The 19,229-nt window shown below is 34.3% G+C and overlaps 2 protein-coding genes across 8 annotated transcripts in view; one reads left to right on the forward strand and one right to left on the reverse strand.

The window, feature by feature from the left end:
- Positions 1-19,229, forward strand: part of Cebpzos (CEBPZ opposite strand) — a 24,439-nt gene continuing 5,210 nt past the window's right edge. The window contains exons 1-6 of one of the 6 annotated variants that reach the window (XM_071601503.1): positions 103-118; positions 2,014-2,088; positions 2,910-3,027; positions 3,972-4,016; positions 4,618-4,702; positions 4,840-5,257. In XM_071601503.1, the coding sequence (XP_071457604.1) occupies positions 2,913-3,027; positions 3,972-4,016; positions 4,618-4,700 (243 nt within the window). In that variant the 5' untranslated portion in view covers positions 103-118; positions 2,014-2,088; positions 2,910-2,912 and the 3' untranslated portion in view covers positions 4,701-4,702; positions 4,840-5,257. The other 5 variants (XM_071601502.1, XM_027933476.3, XM_027933478.3 and 2 more) reach the window with 5 other exon arrangements.
- The window catches only part of Cebpz (CCAAT enhancer binding protein zeta), a 19,581-nt gene continuing 4,655 nt past the window's right edge, over positions 4,304-19,229 (reverse strand). For both annotated transcript variants that reach the window (XM_071601497.1, XM_027933475.3), the window contains exons 3-16: positions 17,327-17,558; positions 16,535-16,724; positions 14,967-15,055; positions 13,090-13,143; positions 12,466-12,568; positions 12,297-12,365; positions 11,112-11,178; positions 9,770-9,870; positions 8,968-9,025; positions 8,479-8,675; positions 7,794-7,880; positions 5,424-5,485; positions 5,253-5,334; positions 4,304-4,880 (exon numbers count right to left, since the gene is read on the reverse strand). In XM_071601497.1, the coding sequence (XP_071457598.1) occupies positions 4,741-4,880; positions 5,253-5,334; positions 5,424-5,485; positions 7,794-7,880; positions 8,479-8,675; positions 8,968-9,025; positions 9,770-9,870; positions 11,112-11,178; positions 12,297-12,365; positions 12,466-12,568; positions 13,090-13,143; positions 14,967-15,055; positions 16,535-16,724; positions 17,327-17,558 (1,531 nt within the window). In that variant the 3' untranslated portion in view covers positions 4,304-4,740. The remainder of the gene's footprint in view (positions 4,881-5,252; positions 5,335-5,423; positions 5,486-7,793; positions 7,881-8,478; positions 8,676-8,967; positions 9,026-9,769; positions 9,871-11,111; positions 11,179-12,296; positions 12,366-12,465; positions 12,569-13,089; positions 13,144-14,966; positions 15,056-16,534; positions 16,725-17,326; positions 17,559-19,229) is intronic.

Below are 19,229 nucleotides of genomic sequence, written 5' to 3' on the forward strand. Positions count from 1 at the left end.
GGGGCGGGCGCTGCAGCCTCGCGCACGCGCTGCTTGGGTGCGTGCACTTCAGGTAAGAGCGGCTGGTGGCACCCGTGAGGCTGCCTTAGTTGTAACTCCCGGGAGACCACAGGGACAGGTTTATTTTTGTTTTTAAGTTTTTATTTTGGAAGCGAGGCCTTGCCAAGTTATGAGATCTCGGACACTCCAGTGTCACTGTGTCCCGTGCTCGGGAGGCCGAGCATTTCCGGGTCGCTGGTCGACCTTGGCTGGGGTGGTGCAGCCAATTCACCACGCGCGTGTCGGTGCAGACCCGCCCCGAGAGTACCCGGCGGAAGGCAGGGAGGCCCGGGAATCCCAGAGGGGTGGGAGCGGAGCTGAGGCGTCCGCCGGGAGCTTGGTTCCCTACCGCGGGAATCTGCGCGACTGCTTTTGCTCTTCAAGCCCAGGGCCGAGATGCTGGGAAACGTCGCTCTTCGCTTCTACACTGGGAGGCCTTGCTGTTCCGATTCGTGTCGCCCTGAGATGCTGGGCCTTGTAGGCCACTTCTCAAATCAGCGACTTTGATTTGCAGCCTTCACTCACAGCCTCAGGTCAGGGGTTTCGGGACAGCGCTGCGCAATCCGGACACTTCAGCACTGCAGCGTGTGCACCGGAAGCCAGTTTGCCAGGACAGCATGATGTTAACCCATGACACTCACCCCTTCTTTTCTTTGAGCTTGACTGATTGCTTCATTTTAAATTTCATCTAAGCCCCACGCGCTTTGGCAATCCTGGGTATTCTGGTGCTGAAAATACCCAGGTGCTCCCTTGCCACATTTTCTGGTCAGGGCACCCCTGGTGGTTTTTAACCAAAGGGTATTTGTGAGCTGATAGAAACTCTGTCCCTGAAGCTCAGAGTTTATATTTTTAAAGAAAGGCAAATGTTTTATTATCACAGTGTTATTATTTTTTTAATCCTTAGCATCAATCTCTTCCAGCGACATTTTTTTTTTTTTTTTTTCTTTTTTTTGGCTTGGATTCCTTAAGCTGTAGACCTGGTTGCAGGCAGGTCTTGTTGTCTTGAACTTAAAAAATAACTCCAAGAGGGCTGGGGTTATGGCTCAGCACTTGCCATGGCATGTGTTTGATTCTCAGCACCACATATAAATAAATGAATGAAATAAAGGTTCATCAATAACTAGAAAATACATAAAAAACCAAGAGAACTCTCTGCTGAGCATGACTTATTTTGTCAGTAATGCACAGTATTGTAGAGAATAGAACAAAACCATTCTCACCTACTCATCCAAAGTTCTAACTTCTTTTGCTTCATTTCTTGTAAGAATAATAAAAAATTTAATCTTTTGGTCCCTAGGCGAGCACATTATCAAAACGAGAGTTGGTTATTTGGGTGGGGAGTTGGGGTGGTGAATACTTGATGAAGATATGATGGTATTGGAAGGAGATGCCTACACGCTTATAAAACTAAGATTTTAAAATTGTCTGAAGGATCTAGAATGGTGGAAGACAGGTTAAATCAACTTTTTAGCTCTCTAGGAACTAGGAGATTCCCACCCTACTCCTAGGTATTGTGAAAAGAAGGCAGAAACGGAGTAAGCATCTGCCAGTGATGAGAGACAACTGGGATTGGATAGCGTTAAGACAACAAACTGCCACTGTACAGAGAGAAAAAGGATGGGGGTGGGGGCAAGGGAGAATCACAATGTAAGATTAAAAACTAGTGGTTCTCCCATTCTTGATTTTGAGATTATATGGAGGCAGGACAAGAACTTGGACTTAGGTTTCGTATATTCAGTAAGTCTCATATTGCCCATTTCTTGCCCATCTCAGTTTTTACACTAATTAGAAAGACTCTTTCTCTCTTTTAAGCTTTCTGGGGATTGAATTGAGGGCCTCACATATGCTAAACATATACTCTACCTAGGAATTACACTCCCAGCCCACTAAACTTTTTTCATGTTTTGTGATGCTTAACCCTGTTGTGCTCTACCACCAAGCTTGACACTCAGCCTTTTCTTATTTTTGAGACAGGGTCTCACTAAATTGCTGAGGCTGATCTGGAACTTGTGATTTTCCTGCCTCAGCCTCACTAGTCTCTGGCATTACAGGGTGTGTCACTGCTCCTGGCTTCAACTTTCTTTTTTTTTTTTTTTAAATATTTATTTTGTAGTTATCGGCAGACACAACATCTTTGTTTGTATGTGGTACTGAGGATCGAACCTGGGCCGCACGCATGCCAGGCAAGCGCACTACCACTTGAGCCACATCCCCAGCCCAACTTCAACTTTCTTGATTAGTTTTTATTTCAATTACAGGAAGAGAATCAAGATCTAGTCTGTGTTGCCACTTATTGGGTCATCACCTAATCAGTTTTCCCCCTTATGTGGCCCATGAGCTTCTTGCATAAAAATTACTTGGAGTGCCTACTAAAGGGCAGATTACTGGGGTGCCAACCTTAGACTTGCTGAATGAGAATTGAGATTGGGAGTGGAGGATTGCAGGCTGAGCCTCTTGGGCAATGCAATTCAAGTTTTAAGACTTAGAATAGTATCTCCCCAGGAAGAGGAAGCAGTTAGCTTACTGCTCAACTTTGTATCCTTAGTGTCTAGCAAAATGCATGAACTGTATAGCACATACTTCAACTTCTTTAAAAATTTTTATAAGTTAAGTTTTTTTAATAATGCCTTCTTGGATTTTAAATCCCTTTCTGTGCTTTATGCAGTCTTGAATCTTTGGTTATTGTGCTGCTTAGGCATTGAGATGAAAACTAGGTATGTAGGATGTGTCTAAAACAATGTAGTAATTTTGGGGTCTAATTCCTATAAAGTATTTCACACTGTGTGAATGGAGTTATTTTTTTATAGATGTGGCAAAATAAATTTAAGCATGTTCATTTGAGTTTATACATATTTGTTATTGTTAAATGTAGGATGGCCCACAAAATGGAATCAATGGCAAAGAAGATGTTTAAAGGAATTTTAGTAGCTGAATTGATGGGCGTTTTTGGAGCTTATTTTTTGTTTAATAAGATGAATACAAGTCAAGGTAATCATAATTCAGTAGTTAATGCTTTCAAGACAGACATAATGCATTTTAGTTATTAAATGCTATTGGCATTTTTGGAAAAATGTTCCTTCAGATTCAATGTATTAGATATTTTTATGGGCAGAGAGGAAGCAAGGTATTTATTATGGTAGATGAGGTGACTCTCACATTTTTCACATGCTAATTTGCTTTTAGACTTGGGAAACTTCCAAAACTATGGGTTTTACTTGTGGGAAGGGGAGGGTCAGCATTAGTTTGGGAGCAGCCTGCCCATTGTATTTCCTTGCTTGGTAGACTTACAGAAAGCAGGAAGTAATATCACTGTATTCTCAGGATAACCAGTTTACTTGGGCTATAGTAATCTTCCTATACATCAATAGTGAGCAATAAAACCCTTCCCTGTGCAATCACTGAAAGTGATTTATATTAGAGTTCTCAACATTTTAAATTAGGAAGTACTGCTTTTTCTTGCCCTAAAACTGAATGAAGCAAAGAGTAGGGTGGTGACTTATCTTTGAAGTGTGTCACTTCTCTTCCTCAAAGTATCTTATTGGAACACTGTGTACCAGAGTGCTACTGGATAATTACAAATTTTTATACAGAGTTAATACATATTAAACTATAAAGTAATACATATTAAACTATATACATATATGTGAACTATATATAAGAAAGGGCATAAAGAAAACATACCAATAGTTTTTAAAAGCAAATTAAAGTTTGGTATTAGTTTAAAAAACTAGGTATGATTTTATTTCCAATTCCTTGTCAAGATAAAATAACACCCATAAAAATTCATAGTTATGTTTAATGAAAATTTACATTTCTAAATTACATCACATTTAAAACTCTTTGTATCATAAAGACTCTAAATTACAAAATTGTGCCTTTATGTTTTACTAAGATGAATATCTGATCATGTCTAACTTCCTTTTTTTCATTAGATTTCAGGCAAACAATGAGCAAGAAATTTCCCTTCATCTTGGAAGGTATGTTTTCCTTAAGTAAAAAGGAGTACATAACAACTTTTTCAGGTAATCTGTAAATTCTGCAGTAAATTATGACTGAGGACTTAAATGGCTTTATTTTATCGTATTTCAGTTTCCAAAAAAACTATTCACCCCTATTTTAGCTCCTTCTGAGACCATAGTGGGGAAAATTCTTACTTAGTTATCTAGATGAGAGCTGAGTTAGATATGGGCAGATTCTTAGTACTTCCAGTGATTAAGAATGTAGAATGAGACCCATCTGGGTGAAGCAAACCACAACTTAAACCTCAGTTTTAAAAATTTGTTTTATCTCAAGTTTGCTATCTCTCAGAGCTGCTTCTGTCAAGTAATGTTAATCCTCAGGTGATTGTTACAAGGACAGAACAAGATTATGTTATAACACTTGATCAGTGCTCATTACGGTAATTAGTAGTTAGAACTTACACAGGTTACACAGTAGTTAGAACTTACATATTAACATATGTTAATATTATTGTTGTTTTCATTTAATTATTAGCAATATGGAAAAAAGATTATTTTTCTCAATGAAAGTTTAACATTTTATATGATTTTTATAAATGGCAGTTACTTTTATTTATAGTTTACTATAAAGCCATCGAACAGTCTGGAATGTATGAAATCAGAAGGCAAGATCAAGAGAAATGGATGAATAGCAAAAATTAAGAGTAAGTATAAGTAGAATTTTAAGTTATAATTTAATAATTCATTTCCTTTGCTTTTTAGTTTTATGAGTGGGTTTCTGCCTCTTCTTCTTGAAATTTTTCTTTTTCTTGATAATACTTTTCACATCTCTGTTATGTAGCCAGTCATCACGTTCAGCCTCCCATCTGAGCTGTTTGAGACCTTTGAGAGGAGAAGAAAGATGAATTTAATCCCATTATAGACTCTGAACTACCACAGAACATCCTACCAAGTAACAGGAACTTCAGGTCTGCTTTGGCCTGTGGCTTCCCACCCACTATGCAAACCCACTCCTTGTTCGTTGCTCTTCTGTTTTTATTGTCAAAGATTAATATTTTACAAATAAATGACTAAGGAAGGAAAAGGAAAAAATGTTCCGAAGATTTCATTTCCCTGGAACACTTTTAGTAAAGAATAGAAACAGTAACTATTAAGATTAGAAATGCTAGGCAAATGCTCTACCACTACCACTGAACTACAGCCCTAGACAAGGCTATTTTTAAAAATTTCAATTAAAAAATTCAAGTTACTTACTTGCATTATCTTTATTAGCCATGGCATTTATGCCAATATTATCAAACTTGGATCCCACATTCTCATCCAACAGGTGGCCAAACTTAAAAAAAAAAAAAAAAAAAAAAAGTTTATTAGAAAATGTAAAAAATGTAGAATAGCTAACTTCTAAAAACAGTATATTAGCCTTACCTCTTCAGCAGATACAAACAGGCTGGAGTCACTGAGGTTTCTTTTCTTTTTTTTTCTTGGTCCTAAAAAAACAGTGTCCAGTTATTCAATTCTAAATCCCATATATATATATATATATATATATATATATTTTTAAAAAATGTAAATCTTTCAACATGAGCTTATGTAAAAAATTATAGTTGAGTAAAGATATAATTGCAATTATCTTCTAGCACTGTTAGGAAGCAGATACTTGAATAAACATAATTTAAGAATTACTACATACAATTTTTAAGAAAGCTGATATTCTAATAGAATTTTTCAGATGACAATAGTATGTTCTTATTTTTCAGATCTGGCCACTGATCAGAATTTGCCCTTAAGCGAAATATTATCAACCCAGATTAAAATTCCAAGGTTGACATGGATGGGTTTTTGGAATATTTAAGGCAAATACAATTTAAAAAAATTTTTTTTTGTAGTTGTAAATGGACAGCATGCCTTTATTTTTATTTATTTTTATGTGGTAATGAGGATTTTAAAAAATTTTTAAAAATTATAATTTAAAAATTCAGCTGCCTGAAGTAACATTAATTCAGTTTTTTAATAAACTTACAGAGTTGTTCAACCATGACCATAAGCCAATTTAGAACATTTCCATCAACTCCAAAAGATCCTTGGTGCCCATTTGCAGCCATGCTACCCCTATTTCCCTGGATTTACATTGTTTTTGATTTGCCTTTTCTAACTATTTCATATAAATGGAGTCATTTATATGGTTGCCTATATCTTCCTAGCTGGTATAATATTTTTGAGGCTCATCCATGTTATGTATCAGTACTTCATTCCATTGGCTGAATACATCCTAGTGTATGGATATATCACATTCTTTTTTATCCATTTATCAGTTAATGGACATTTGTTTTATGTTGATTTAGCATTAATGAATAAGGCTGGTACGATCAATCCTGTATAAGTCTTTGTGTTGACACATCAGAGCCACTTTAAAAAAAAATTTTTTTTTTAGTTATAGATGGACACGATATCTTTATTTATTTATTTTTTTATGTGGTGCTGAGGATCAAACCCAGGGCCTCACCCATGTAAGGCAAGCGCTCCACCACTGACTGAGCATTTCTTCTTCATTTTTATTAAGGTGAAAAGTATATTACATAAGAATTGAGTAAATACTAGCATAGCAGTATCTGTGTGAACTCTATGAATAAGTATGTCTGTACCATTTTCTTAAAAGTTCCCTTAGGTTGTTTGGTCTTTTTTCTTTTTCCCTCTTTTTTTAATGGTACTAAGGCTTGAACCCAGGGCCTTGCACATGCCAGGGAAGCGCTCTATACCCCAGCCCTGAGGGACGAGCCTCAGGAAAACTGCATTTGAGCATATGCTCTTAATAAAATGTGATTTACTATCACTCAAGGGGAGTAAAAATCTGGAAAATAACTTATTATAATGTAAATTTTTATCAGTTAAATCATTTAAGTATTAGGGGATAATACCAGCAGTATTTTTAAGAGCTGATAAAAAAATTTTGTAGGCTTAAATATGAGACTACTACCAAAATGCAAATAGTTTCTTTAAAAATATTTAAATTGTTTTTATTTAACTTTGCAAATCTATTTTTTATTTTTATCAGTATCTTCCAGTAAGTACAAGCTAGAAAGACATTAGAAACAAAGCATTTAGTGCTTTCCATATTTTTATCAAAAACTTGGAAGTGTCACTTGACATAGAACTTTTTCTTTTATTTGTACTTTGCAAATGTTAATACTATAAAGCATAATCTTATGCAATATAAAGAATATTAGAGAATTAATCATAAAGGAGAATGTAATTAATGAAGGAGCATGAATTCTTTTTTCTTTTTTTAAAATATTTATTATTTTGTTTTAGTTGTAGGTGGACACCATAATATCTTTATTTCATTTTTATGTGGTGCTGAGGTTTGAACCCAGTGCCTCACATGTGCTAGGTGAGCATTCTACCACTGAACCACAACCACAGCCCCAAGGAGCATGAATTCTGACAAGGGTCAAATGGCAAGGAAAATATTTTGCTGAGGAAAGGAAAAAGCAACACTCTGAGAATCCAGGGCTTATATATGATGAAGTGCTTTAAACATGAATGAAAAGATGATCTAGATAGAGATATTTAAATGTGAGAAGAAGAAACTTAGGAAGATGAAAATGATTTAAGGTGAATGTCAACAATTTTCACATTAAAAGAAAAAACCCTATTACCAATTATAGAAACATCTTTAAGGAAAAAAAAATCCTAAATCTTATTAACCAATAGAAAAGTTTATCTCCAAAAATGATAATGAATAATACTTTTCACATGGATAATGTTTCAGTTAAAAGATTAAATGCATTTTCTTACCTTGAAATGACCCAGCAAAGTCAAAATCGTCATCATCCTTTCTCTTGCTTCTCTTAGTATTGACTTTTGAGCTGTCTTCATCAGACTCTGTTACCCAAATAAATTTGTTATTAAGCCATTTCAAAACAAAAGAACTTCAAGTTATGTTAAAATCTTAGTCTGATGGCAAGGATTGAACCCAGGGCCTCGCATGTGCTAGGGGAGTGCTCTACCGCTGAGCCATAACCTCAGCCCGTTAATTATTATTCTAACATTAAAAAGATACAATATACACACTCAACTAGTATTGTATAGAGAGGCTAATTATTGATTAAAAGTCCCAAACTTGAGGCTTGGGATGTGGCTCAAGTGGAAGCGCGCTTGCCTAGCATGCGTGAGGCACTGGGTTCGATCCTCAGCACCACATTAAAAAATAAATAAATAAATAAAGATATTGTGTCCACCTAAAACTAAAACATAAATATAAAAAAAAAAAAAAGTTCCAAACTCAAAACTCAACAAAAAAATACTGCCTTTAAACCTTTGGTTTGAAATAAGAAAAAGGTCCTCTTTAAAAATTCTAGTTTATTGTATTAATTTGAATACAGATTACATTAGAAATCTTTATTAGAAAAAGTAGCCAAGACTGAGAAAGGATTTTTTTTGTATTTGTATTTTATTAAAAACAAGAACAACAAAAACTCACCTGGAATGCTCTCATTTTCATCATCTAACACATCCATGAATGTTCCTCCATCTTCATCAATTTCAGCAAATTCTTCATCATTCATACTTCCCAAAGAAACTTCATCATCATCCAGGTTATCGAATTCATCATCGCTATCCTCTGAATCCTCATATTCCAAGTTATCCTTAGCTTTTTTTGTTTTTTTCTTCATATTGCTAGAAAAAAATCCCAAACTTATAATGTAATGAGGGTATTGTTTTCTAAAGTGTTTAGGGCCTAATATGGTACAAGGCTACTGAATGACTTAAAAGGAAAATTAAAGACTACTCAGAGTATACTAACATGTATTACAAATGTCCAAAATAAAAGTACTACACTCACTTCCCAAACTTAGTTGAATACAATTTCCCCATAACATCATATAGATCTAGGTCTGCTGCTGTGGGGGACAACAATTTGGGAAGTATTAGGAAACAGTAAAGAGAAGATTGAAGTAAAGTATTTTACCTGGCAAAATCAAGATCATCCTTTCCAGGGGTGAAACAGTTATCATCTTCAAATGTGTCTGTCAGAGAACAAGATTCAAATTGTGAAACACAGCAAAGAATAACAAGGTTGACATGTCTTATATCTGAATCAATTATAGTAGCAGAAATTATGGTTCTGTCGTTTATGACAAGCACCAAAATGACAGAAACATGATTACTATTGGTGTGTCTTAGAATGTATAAGTCTGTTAAAAGCTGATTTTAATGAAGTGTTTATACTAAAACGGGTTCTACTTCTTTTTACAGTTGCTTTATGGAGAAAAAAGTACATTAAATAAAATGACTTGTAACTTCAGTTCTTTTTTACTTTATAAGAACTATTTAGCTGCTTATTTTTAGTAGATATAATGTAACAAAAGTGAAATCAATGTTAAGTCTTTCCAATTTTGCATGTATTTTGTTTTAGTCTGTTACATTTCAATTAAAATTTCAAGTGCTGTGGGAAGATAAAATAGATGAGACAGTAGACTAATTCTAGCAATAGTATTATGAGACTGTGAACAATAAATATGGTTCTTATTTGGCCTTAGGAATTATATACCATATAAATAGAAACTTTCTCACTTAGACTATTTTTTAGATTACATGTGGTTGAGTTACCATATACCATCAAAATATTTCTTAATCCTTCATTATGACTTACATGATATTCTTAGCTAAATGATTTTTTAAACACTAAGCTCACTTCTGCCACTAAGGTTCCATGTTCTAATAATAAATATTAATAGATCTAAAACTGAGATTCAATAAAAACAAATTACCAATCATCTTTTCAAATTCCTCATCATCCACATCTTCTATACTCTCTTCATCAGCACTCCGTTTTTGTTTCTCTTTAACAATAGCAACTTTTTTATAATACCTAAAACAAAAATGCATCTTATGTATTTATTAAAGGTCTGATCTTGATATAATCAAAACACTGAAGACAAACCACAATTATAATAAATTTTTTATGTATAGACTCAATTGGAGATGAGTGAAATTTGTCAATATACAAAAAATAATTCGATTTCAACAAAATAGATATAAACTTGAGAAATGCAGTGGAATAAATTTCAACAATCTTAGTTTCTTATAAACTATTTCTTAACAACTCACTGATTAACTCATCTTAATCAGCGTGGCACAGTGGGGGATGGGGGGTGCAGCTCAGTAGTACAGCAATTGCCTAGCATGCACAAGGACCTGGTTTGATCATCAGTATGTGAAAAAAGTAAGGACGACAACAGAAAACACAAAAGTAGAGCAATAGGTTGTTTCAGCTTCAATACTGACAATCTAAGTATTAGAATATTTTGGTCTAAATGATCTCAAAATCACAATAGTTTGTCAGCCCTACTCTTATACTAGGACACAGCAAAAAAAGAAAAAAAAAAGTATTTTCCAGATGATATCCATACCTTTAAAATTAAGTCAAATTAACCTATTAACCAGCTAAAATAATTTTACTTTTATAAGTTATTAACAGTAATTCTAGCAGATTTAGAACTTATTTCTACGAAGGCACAATGAATCTGGCCAATTCTGCTTTAAAGGCCATGATCTGGCCAAATTACTGATGAGTTATCACTATATTAAACTAATATAGATTTTTTTTTTTTTTTGGTAGCAGGAATTGAACTCGGGGGCACTCGACCACTGAGGCATATCCTCAGCCCTATTTTGTATCTTATTAAGAGACAGGGCCTCTCTGAGTTGCTTAGTGCCTTGCTGTTGCTGAGGGTGGCTTTGAACTCATGATCCTCCTGTTTCAGCTTCCTGAGCTGCTGGGATTACAGGTGTGCACCACTGCGCCTGGCCTAAACTAATGTAGATTTTAAGTCTATAAAATTACTGTATTAAAAAAAAGACGAAATTCTATAAATTCAAGATCATAAACAAAAATTTATATGCTAAATTATTAAAAATTCCTCAAGCTGACTGTATTTTCATTAAGGTATCTTAAGATCAGCAAAATGAGTAATCTTAATTTCCTTTACAAAATAGAATTATAGACACATTATTCTCTGATCTTTTCAAACTATAACAATGTCAATGAAGGATTTTAGGGGATCTAAAAATTTAAAAAGTTCCCCAATGAAACTACATTAAATATATTACCTGTGGAAAAACACTTCATCCACTGGTATTTGGCTTTCTTCTTTTGCGAGGAACTCCTTACTATTCACTGTAAAAATAAAGCATTTTAATTTACCTTAGTAATCTCCTTTATGTGACAACCTCTGAGGACCAAATACAATACATCTATAATTCTAATATCTTAAAATGTGAGGAAGGTGGACAGAAGGGATCCTGAAATGCAAAGAACAATCTTGGGAAAAGTTGTTGTGGAGAGGATTCAACATATGAGACTGTTGATGTCACAGAGAAAAGTAGGCAGTTCATAGCCCAGTCACAGTAAAAGTAAAGGATTCTTTGAGTCTTCCAGTTGCTTCCAGCATCCAAATTTTAAGAGAAATAAAAATTCAAAGAGTTATTTAACTTTATTTTTATGTGGTGCTGAGGATTGAACCCAGTGCTTCACATATGCTGGGCAAGCACTCTGCCACTGAGGCACCACCCCAGCTCCATAGTTATTCTAATGTATAATCATTTTAAACTTGTGCTTGTCATTCTAAGAACAGGAAGTAAAGGTAAACAGAATTTTCTATAATTTTACTTATTAAGAAAATTAAGAAACAAGAATAATGAATGACAAAAACATTAGCTTTCGTCCTTCAGAATTAAAGACATCTGATTCATCCTCAATGAAAGAAAATCTGACTTCTAATTCTACTTTTAATTTTGAGTAAGCTCTTTTATATCTGTAGCTCTTTGTGAGGTCAGTCAGTTGGAAATTAAATGATTTATAAAGTTCATCTTAATCCTACTCTCAGAACAAAGGGAAGGTAGGATTTCACATGCAAAGAAATGTCTGCTCTGAATAGAAAAGCAGAATCAGATCCTGTTTAACAGAAGTAGAAGGATTATCAATGAAGTTTAAAATGATACTCCATGACAAAGTCAACTTTTTTTTTTTCCTGCTAAGCCTATATCAGAGAACTTAAAATGATTTGAGCCATAAAAGAACATTTATGAAGGAGTTACTGATAGAGCTATAGATAATACAAGAAAGGAAAATGGTAATAAGTGCTTAAGCTGGGAGGCTTCATCATACTGTTTGGTTTTACTTTTGGATATGTTTGAAATTTTTACTTTGGTAAAGTAGAGCAAAGAATAATATAATTTATGTTTTATTGTCTTGTACCATCTTTTCTGTTTCAATTGTCCAACCTTTATACTTACCAGCAAGACCATGAGTATCCTTTGAAAAATGTTTCCTTTTTGGCTGCATCACAACACTGTCAGTATTTTCTGAAATATAAATCAGGACAGTCTAATATAAGACCTGTGTTCATGTTGTTTACTAAGTATCAACATCGAACACTGAATAATTCATTAAACAGAAGCCTACCTTTGCCTTTATGTGGCTTTGGATTTCGGTATACGAATCGATCCAAGAATCTCATTAGGGTGAAATCCTGCAGTGGGTCCCCGGAATACTGGATATAATTTCCCTGAAAAGAAAAAATGGGGGAAAAAATCAGTCTCTCCAGGTAAGAAAATAAAAAAGAAAAACATAAGCTTCTATTATCTTGTATCAAAGGCACAGATAATCGTTCAAATATCCCTCAAATACACATTGTACTACAAATGAATTAAATATACATATACATACACATTATATGATGCTATGTTGATTTTGTGTGTAGGTAAATAAGAATAATGTGGCCATCTAACCATTAGCTGGGAATCAAACCCTAAAGTGGGAAACTCAGCAAATAGGGAGAGGGCAATCTTTCTCCAGAAAATGTAATGAATAACCATTGTGGTTTTCTAATGTCCCACATTTCTATTCATCTCAGACATTGGGAAGAATTATTTGCTGCTCTGTATTAAACAAGTTGTTGTTCCTCTACAAGAGTAGTGGAAAAAAAAAAAAATATATATATATATGATTCTAGATGGTGGAGAAAATATCATATGACCAATTATTGATTATCAAAACCTATACCATTTTTGAATATTTTAGACTTACCTGAAGGATAGTTTTTGCAAAAAGGGCCACAGAGGGATGAAAATGCTCCGATAACTAGGAAGAAAAATGTGAATAATGTCAATTTCTTTTCTTTCCTAATATTGGGATTGAACCTAGTAGTGCTCTATCACTGGACTATATCTGAACTCTACTCATTTTTTGAGACAGGGTCTCACTGAGTTGCTGAGGCCAACCTCGAACCTGTGATCCTCCTTCTCCTCAGCTTCCTGAGGTGCTGGGATTATAGGCGTGCACCACCATGCCTGGCTAATGCCAATATTTCTAAGGTTGTCTCTTACTGTAATTAAACTTAAATTGAGGACAATCCAAAGAACTGAAACTTAATACATCAGAAAGATGATTCTCAAGCATTTCAGTGCCAGGACCATTTTATACACTTAAAAATCAAGGATCCCAGAAATTTTATTTTAGTGGGTTATATGTGTTGGTATTTATTAGCAATTACAACAGAAAACTTTTAAATAATTATAGTTATTTAAAATAATAAACCCATTACCTATTAATGTAAACCGCATGTTTATGAAAAATAGTTTTCAGACAAAAAAAATTACTATGTCAAGAAGAATAGCATTGTCTTAGGTTATTTTTCTTTACTTTTTAAAAAATATTTATTTTTTAGTTGTAGTTGGACACAACACCTTCATTTTATTTATTTATTTTTACGTGGTGCTGAGGATCAAACCCAGGGCCTCACACCAGCTAGGCAAGCACTTGACTGCTGAGCCACAACCCCAGCCTTTGTTTTGCTTTTGAAGATAATGGGGATTGAGCCCAGGGGCTGGCACATACTATCACTGAGCTGAATCCCCAACCCTTTTTTAAAATTTTATTTTGAGACAGGGACTTGACCTCAAACTTGCAATCCTCCTGCCTCAGATTTCTGAGTAACTAGAATTAGAAGTGTAGGGCATTGCCCCTGGCTTAAATTACAGCTTTACAAATCTCTTCAATATCTGGCTTAATAAAAGACAATGGATTCTTTTTATCTGCTACTGTATTCCATGTTATTTTACTTGAAGTATATGAAGAAAATGTGGCCTCACATGGATATGTTGTTGGAAAATGAGGATTTAAATAATACCCTTTCACAAAAGCATGGAGATTTTCTTCTTCGATGCCACTGAAGATTAATTACAATTTGAAACTAAGTCAAGCTGTTAGCATTGTTTACTTATAATTATTTGGTCTACTTTGTATATTATACATTGGTCATCTGAAAAATACCAACTGACTTAGGTAGTCTTCCAAATGTTGGTACACTTTATTATAGAACGATCATAGTGTCACCACTAATTTCATCAGAAAAGTTTTTTTTTTTTTTTTTTTTTTTTTTACCTAGGGATATGCTGTTATACTGTCAAGCTCAAGATAGTGGTTATAAGATTTCTAAAAATTTTAATCTTTGCTTGAGATCTTGAATTTCATTATTAACAACAAATAATGTTGGTTGTTTTCCTTGAGTCAACAGGACTGATTCATTTTCAAAAAAATGCCTCCCAGATCCCCATGTATGAGTAAGCCTTTTGGCAGTTTTATGAAAAAGCAGTTACATGAGTTTGGATTGGCTACCCAAGAGTTCCCTGAGACATGAAAGAATCTTCACACTACAGAAATGTGCTATGCATACTTGCTGTGTAAGCATGTGGAAAATCGAATAGACATGCACTTTAAGGTGAAGACTCACTGAAAAGGGATCAGGGATCCTGAGAGGTCCGTGATAACATTTTAATAATAGTTGTATAGGAAGAAAATATTTATCATTTACAGGAAAAATGGAAACTTTGATGTGTTAAATCCACAAGATCAAGACTATACATAGCACAAATGAAGTGAAAGATAATTTGGAATTATTTTACCTTTTTGAGTTCCCAAAGACTTGTATTTTCAGCTCCACAGAACAAAGGGTTTCTACTGAATGGATCATATGTTTTCAGTTGTTTGCCACCTAAAACCCAAAAATAGTATTTTTCAAATGCTTTATTTCTAGTCCAAGATGCCATTAAAACTACTATGATCAATATTTTCATAGATAGATAATCTTAATTAGCCAGGCTTCCTAGCTTGAAAACTCCAAATCTCTTCAAGAATTTATCTTGGTATCTACGCTAACATTTGTTCTTGAATAAACCAAGCTCAGGTACTAACATATCCCTTCATTACTTTTCAAATAGCAACAGAAGGTGCTGAGCCACAAATCCAGGTTCATAAATGTGAAGATGGAAATTACCTGAAGATAGAATAGGTTTAAAGTCTTCTGGATTTGTAGAGTGCTCCAATTATTTGTCTTTAGAGTGTTTCTAGAAATAATTCTTACTTGGAACAGATTTATACTATGTTCACGTTTTCAGAAACTCAGCATTGGGCTGTGATTGTAGCTCAGTGGTAAAATGCTTGCCTAGCATGTGTGAAGCACTAGATTCGATCCTCAGCACCACATAAAAATAAATAAATAAAATAAAGGTATTCTGTCCATTTACAATTACAAAAAAAAAATAGGGCTGGGGATGTGGCTCAATGACAGAGTGTCCCTGAGTTCAATCCCCAGTACACCCCCCCCCCCGCCCCCCGGCAAAAAGAACGAAGCTCACCATTATTCAAAAACCCAGTGTAAACTATCTCACAATGCACACCTTGTCATCCTTCTAAAGGATTTTTCTCAGGTTAGTCTTCATGATAACTGATGAATTCTTATAAAAACATTCTACGATAGATTTAATTCAGTTTGTGTATGTGGAAAACCACTTAAGGTTTCTAAGTCACAGAAAGTTTTACTATCTGAAAACACTGCTTTAAGAAACTGTAGATGGGCTGGGATTGTGGCTTAATGGTAGAGCGCTCGCCTAGCATGCGTGGGGTCCTGGGTTCGATCCTTAACAACACATATAAATAAATGAATGGAATAAAGGTATTGTGTCCAACTACAACTAAAAAAATAAATATAAAAAAAAGAAACTGTAGATGGTCAAATAAAAGAACAAAAAGGTCTACACAATTAACAACTTATGACAAAATGCTTCTGTTCAGAAACTACTTGTTTATATTCATGTATTTAAGGGCTTTGCATGTAAAGATAAAAGGTCATGAAATTAAAATTGGCTCAACTTTTATATAGCTGAAGGAAATGAGATTTATTGTACATCTCAAATGTCCAATTTTTTCACTTAATCCTCACAGCTCTACTTGCTTTAATTTCTGATTATCTATTTTAAAATGCATAGTTATCAAAGTCTTGCTATATTTAAAATTTACTTCTACGCCTGGGGATACAGTTCCATGGTAGAATATTTGCCTAGTATAGACAAGTATATAGTTTGATCCTCTACATCACCAAAAAGAAAAGAAAATTTCTGTGCAGATCAAAGAGAAAACTAATTAGCTGGTTTAAGAATTCAAGAAAAAAATTTAAAGATTCAAAAGCCCTCACCTTTCAAATTATCAAAATGTACCCAGGAAGGAGTCTTTGGTTTTGTGGTGTCTGTGTCGCTTTCAGGCACTGCTTCTTCTGTTTGCACTTTTTTCATTGTATCCATTTCTGTTTCTTTGTCTGCATCAGTGAATTTTTCTATGTCTTCATCATCTCCTATGTCAACAAAATTTTCTTCATCATCAGACTCCTAAAAAAAATGGTTTAATAAATTTATGTTAATTAACTGGAAGTTGCAATAAAGTCAGTCTTCAATCATGTGATATAGAACTCTGAAGAAATACTTTTGCAATTTGGTGAAACATGAAAAGTCTAATAAATAAAATGTTGGGCTTGAATGATATGTAGATTAAGAGAGATCATCCTTTTATTTCTAAATGAAAAAGTGTTAAATTTTGAGCCAAGAGCTCCTGAGATTTTGGAACTTTACTACTTAGCCCACAAATAAATATTTGGTATGTTGTAAATAACCCTATGAGGTGCTATAATTTTTTTTTCATTTTGCAATTGAGGAAACAAATTAAGAGATCTATTAGTTCTATAATCTTCTATAACATTCTCACAATATTGGAGTTTCTAGTGTAATACAATTTATTACAAGTAAAGGGATCAAGCAACCTGTCCCCACCTAGCTAATTGTATACCTGGCATTAAAATCTAGGTCTGTCTGACTCTAGACCGCACACTGTGCTCCAGAGAACTAAGTTACCTTCACTGAAGCAAAGAAAAATAAAACAAACCACCAATATATTTTAGCTCATAGTTGATTTAAAAAACAGTTTTCAAACATACCGGGTGATCATTTAATTGACTTCTTAAACCTGGTTTTGCTTTAAAGATCTCAGACACAAGATATAAAGCTCCACATATGAAAGGTGGCATCTGTGTGCAAGTAACCTGAAGCAACCGCTTCACAAAAGCCTTCACACGACGCAACACAATGTCAGCTTTCAGAGATTTGTAGACAAGGTTAAGAAACATAGCTTGCTTGGAACACATCATCAACCCAGGATCCAACATCTTTCTGTAAAATAAAATCAATACAGAGGTATAACTTTCCTACTTACATTAGAGGAAATAGGTAAAACGTAAATTAATGACCTGAAGAGAAAGAGTGATGATGGTAACAAGGGAAAAAAAGTCACAGGAGCAAAAGGCATTTTGTTTTATGGTTTCCTCTCCTTTCTCTTTTATAAACTAATTGGACACAACCCTAATAGTGTAAAGTTTATAAGAATATAGCACCCCACTAAAAGGCTAATCTGAAACCAAATAATGAAAAAGCAGTGAGCCAGAAGATCTGCTTTTCTCCACATATTACTACCTACTCGCTGGGTGACCAGAGGTGTCCCCACATGGTTCTAGTGAACACTATCTATGAATAATAGAAAACTAAATTGTGAGGACTTAAGAGAATCTCTGGTCCAATGTATTAGCTGTACAGAATCCCTTCCATACATGCTATTCTCTCTGTCCAAAATGCTTTTCTCCACTGAGAGAGTATCTAAAATCAATGCCTCCTCTATTATCCTCTCATTTTCATATTCATGTTCTTCACAGTTTCACAAACTTTGTTTCTTTGGCTTTCCTGCCTTTCTCCTAAGTTCCAATAGAACACGGATTATGCCTATTTTTTTACTGTGTCCTTAATATCTGAACTAAGTGCTCAATGTTTTTTGAGTGAATAAATGAATATCCAAAGTAAATGTTTGTGCATTCCTCACTCTCACTAGGAATCCAATCCCATTTTGGACAGCTAGAAATCTCCTTACTCATTTGGGGGGTGCTGAGGCTCAAACTCATATGCTAAGGCAAGTCTCTTACCATTTAGTCCCCAGAAATCCCTTCTTTATCCAAAGCTGAAATCTGTTCCTATATAATTTACAAACATGAATTCTAATATCCTCTGAAGCAACACAACCGAATTATACTTGAACCTATATAGCTATTATGTGTTTCTCTCTCCTCAGAGTCTTCTATGGGGTGCTCAATTCTAATATCATTAACTTTTATTTTTGGGAATGCTGGAAATTGAATCTAGGGCCTCTTACCATTGTTCTACCACCAAACTATACCCTATTATGATAATTTAAAATACTCTTCAACTAGATTCCCACAGATGCCCCAACTGGTCTGGACCTCTACATATCAGGTCATCTAACTAGATTAGCTTTAATAACATGTGGGATCATTGCGCCCTTTACTCTTAAGCATTTCCATTAACTTCTTTTCATTAGTAGTAGAAATGAAAATACATGTTTCTATATTGCTCTGTATACCCATTTTCCATGTTGTCAGTTCTATAATTCTAGAATATCTCAGTGATAAGAGAATATTGTATTACTCAGATTTCTTCCTTCACATTTTTCAATATTTTTACCCATGCAACTCAGTTTTAATCATAAATTCCATCCCAGGTCAACAGATTTGAGAATTTAGATATGTTTTCATCATGACAGAGAGCATTTTCCTTAAGTTTTTAAAATTTATTTTAGTTGTAAATGGATACAGTATCTTTTTATGTCTTTATTTGTATTTAGTCCTGAGGAGTTACACGTGTGAGGCAAGTGCTCTACTACTGAGTTACAGCCCTAGCCTTCCTTAAGTTTTTGATAAATCATATTTTTTTGTCATGCAAATCACATTTCTTTGATCCTTCAATTAAGCAGGATTTTTAAAATTTAATGAATTCTTA

Source organism: Marmota flaviventris, chromosome 14 (assembly GCF_047511675.1).
Source record: "Marmota flaviventris isolate mMarFla1 chromosome 14, mMarFla1.hap1, whole genome shotgun sequence".
Taxonomy (NCBI): Eukaryota; Metazoa; Chordata; class Mammalia; order Rodentia; family Sciuridae; genus Marmota; species Marmota flaviventris.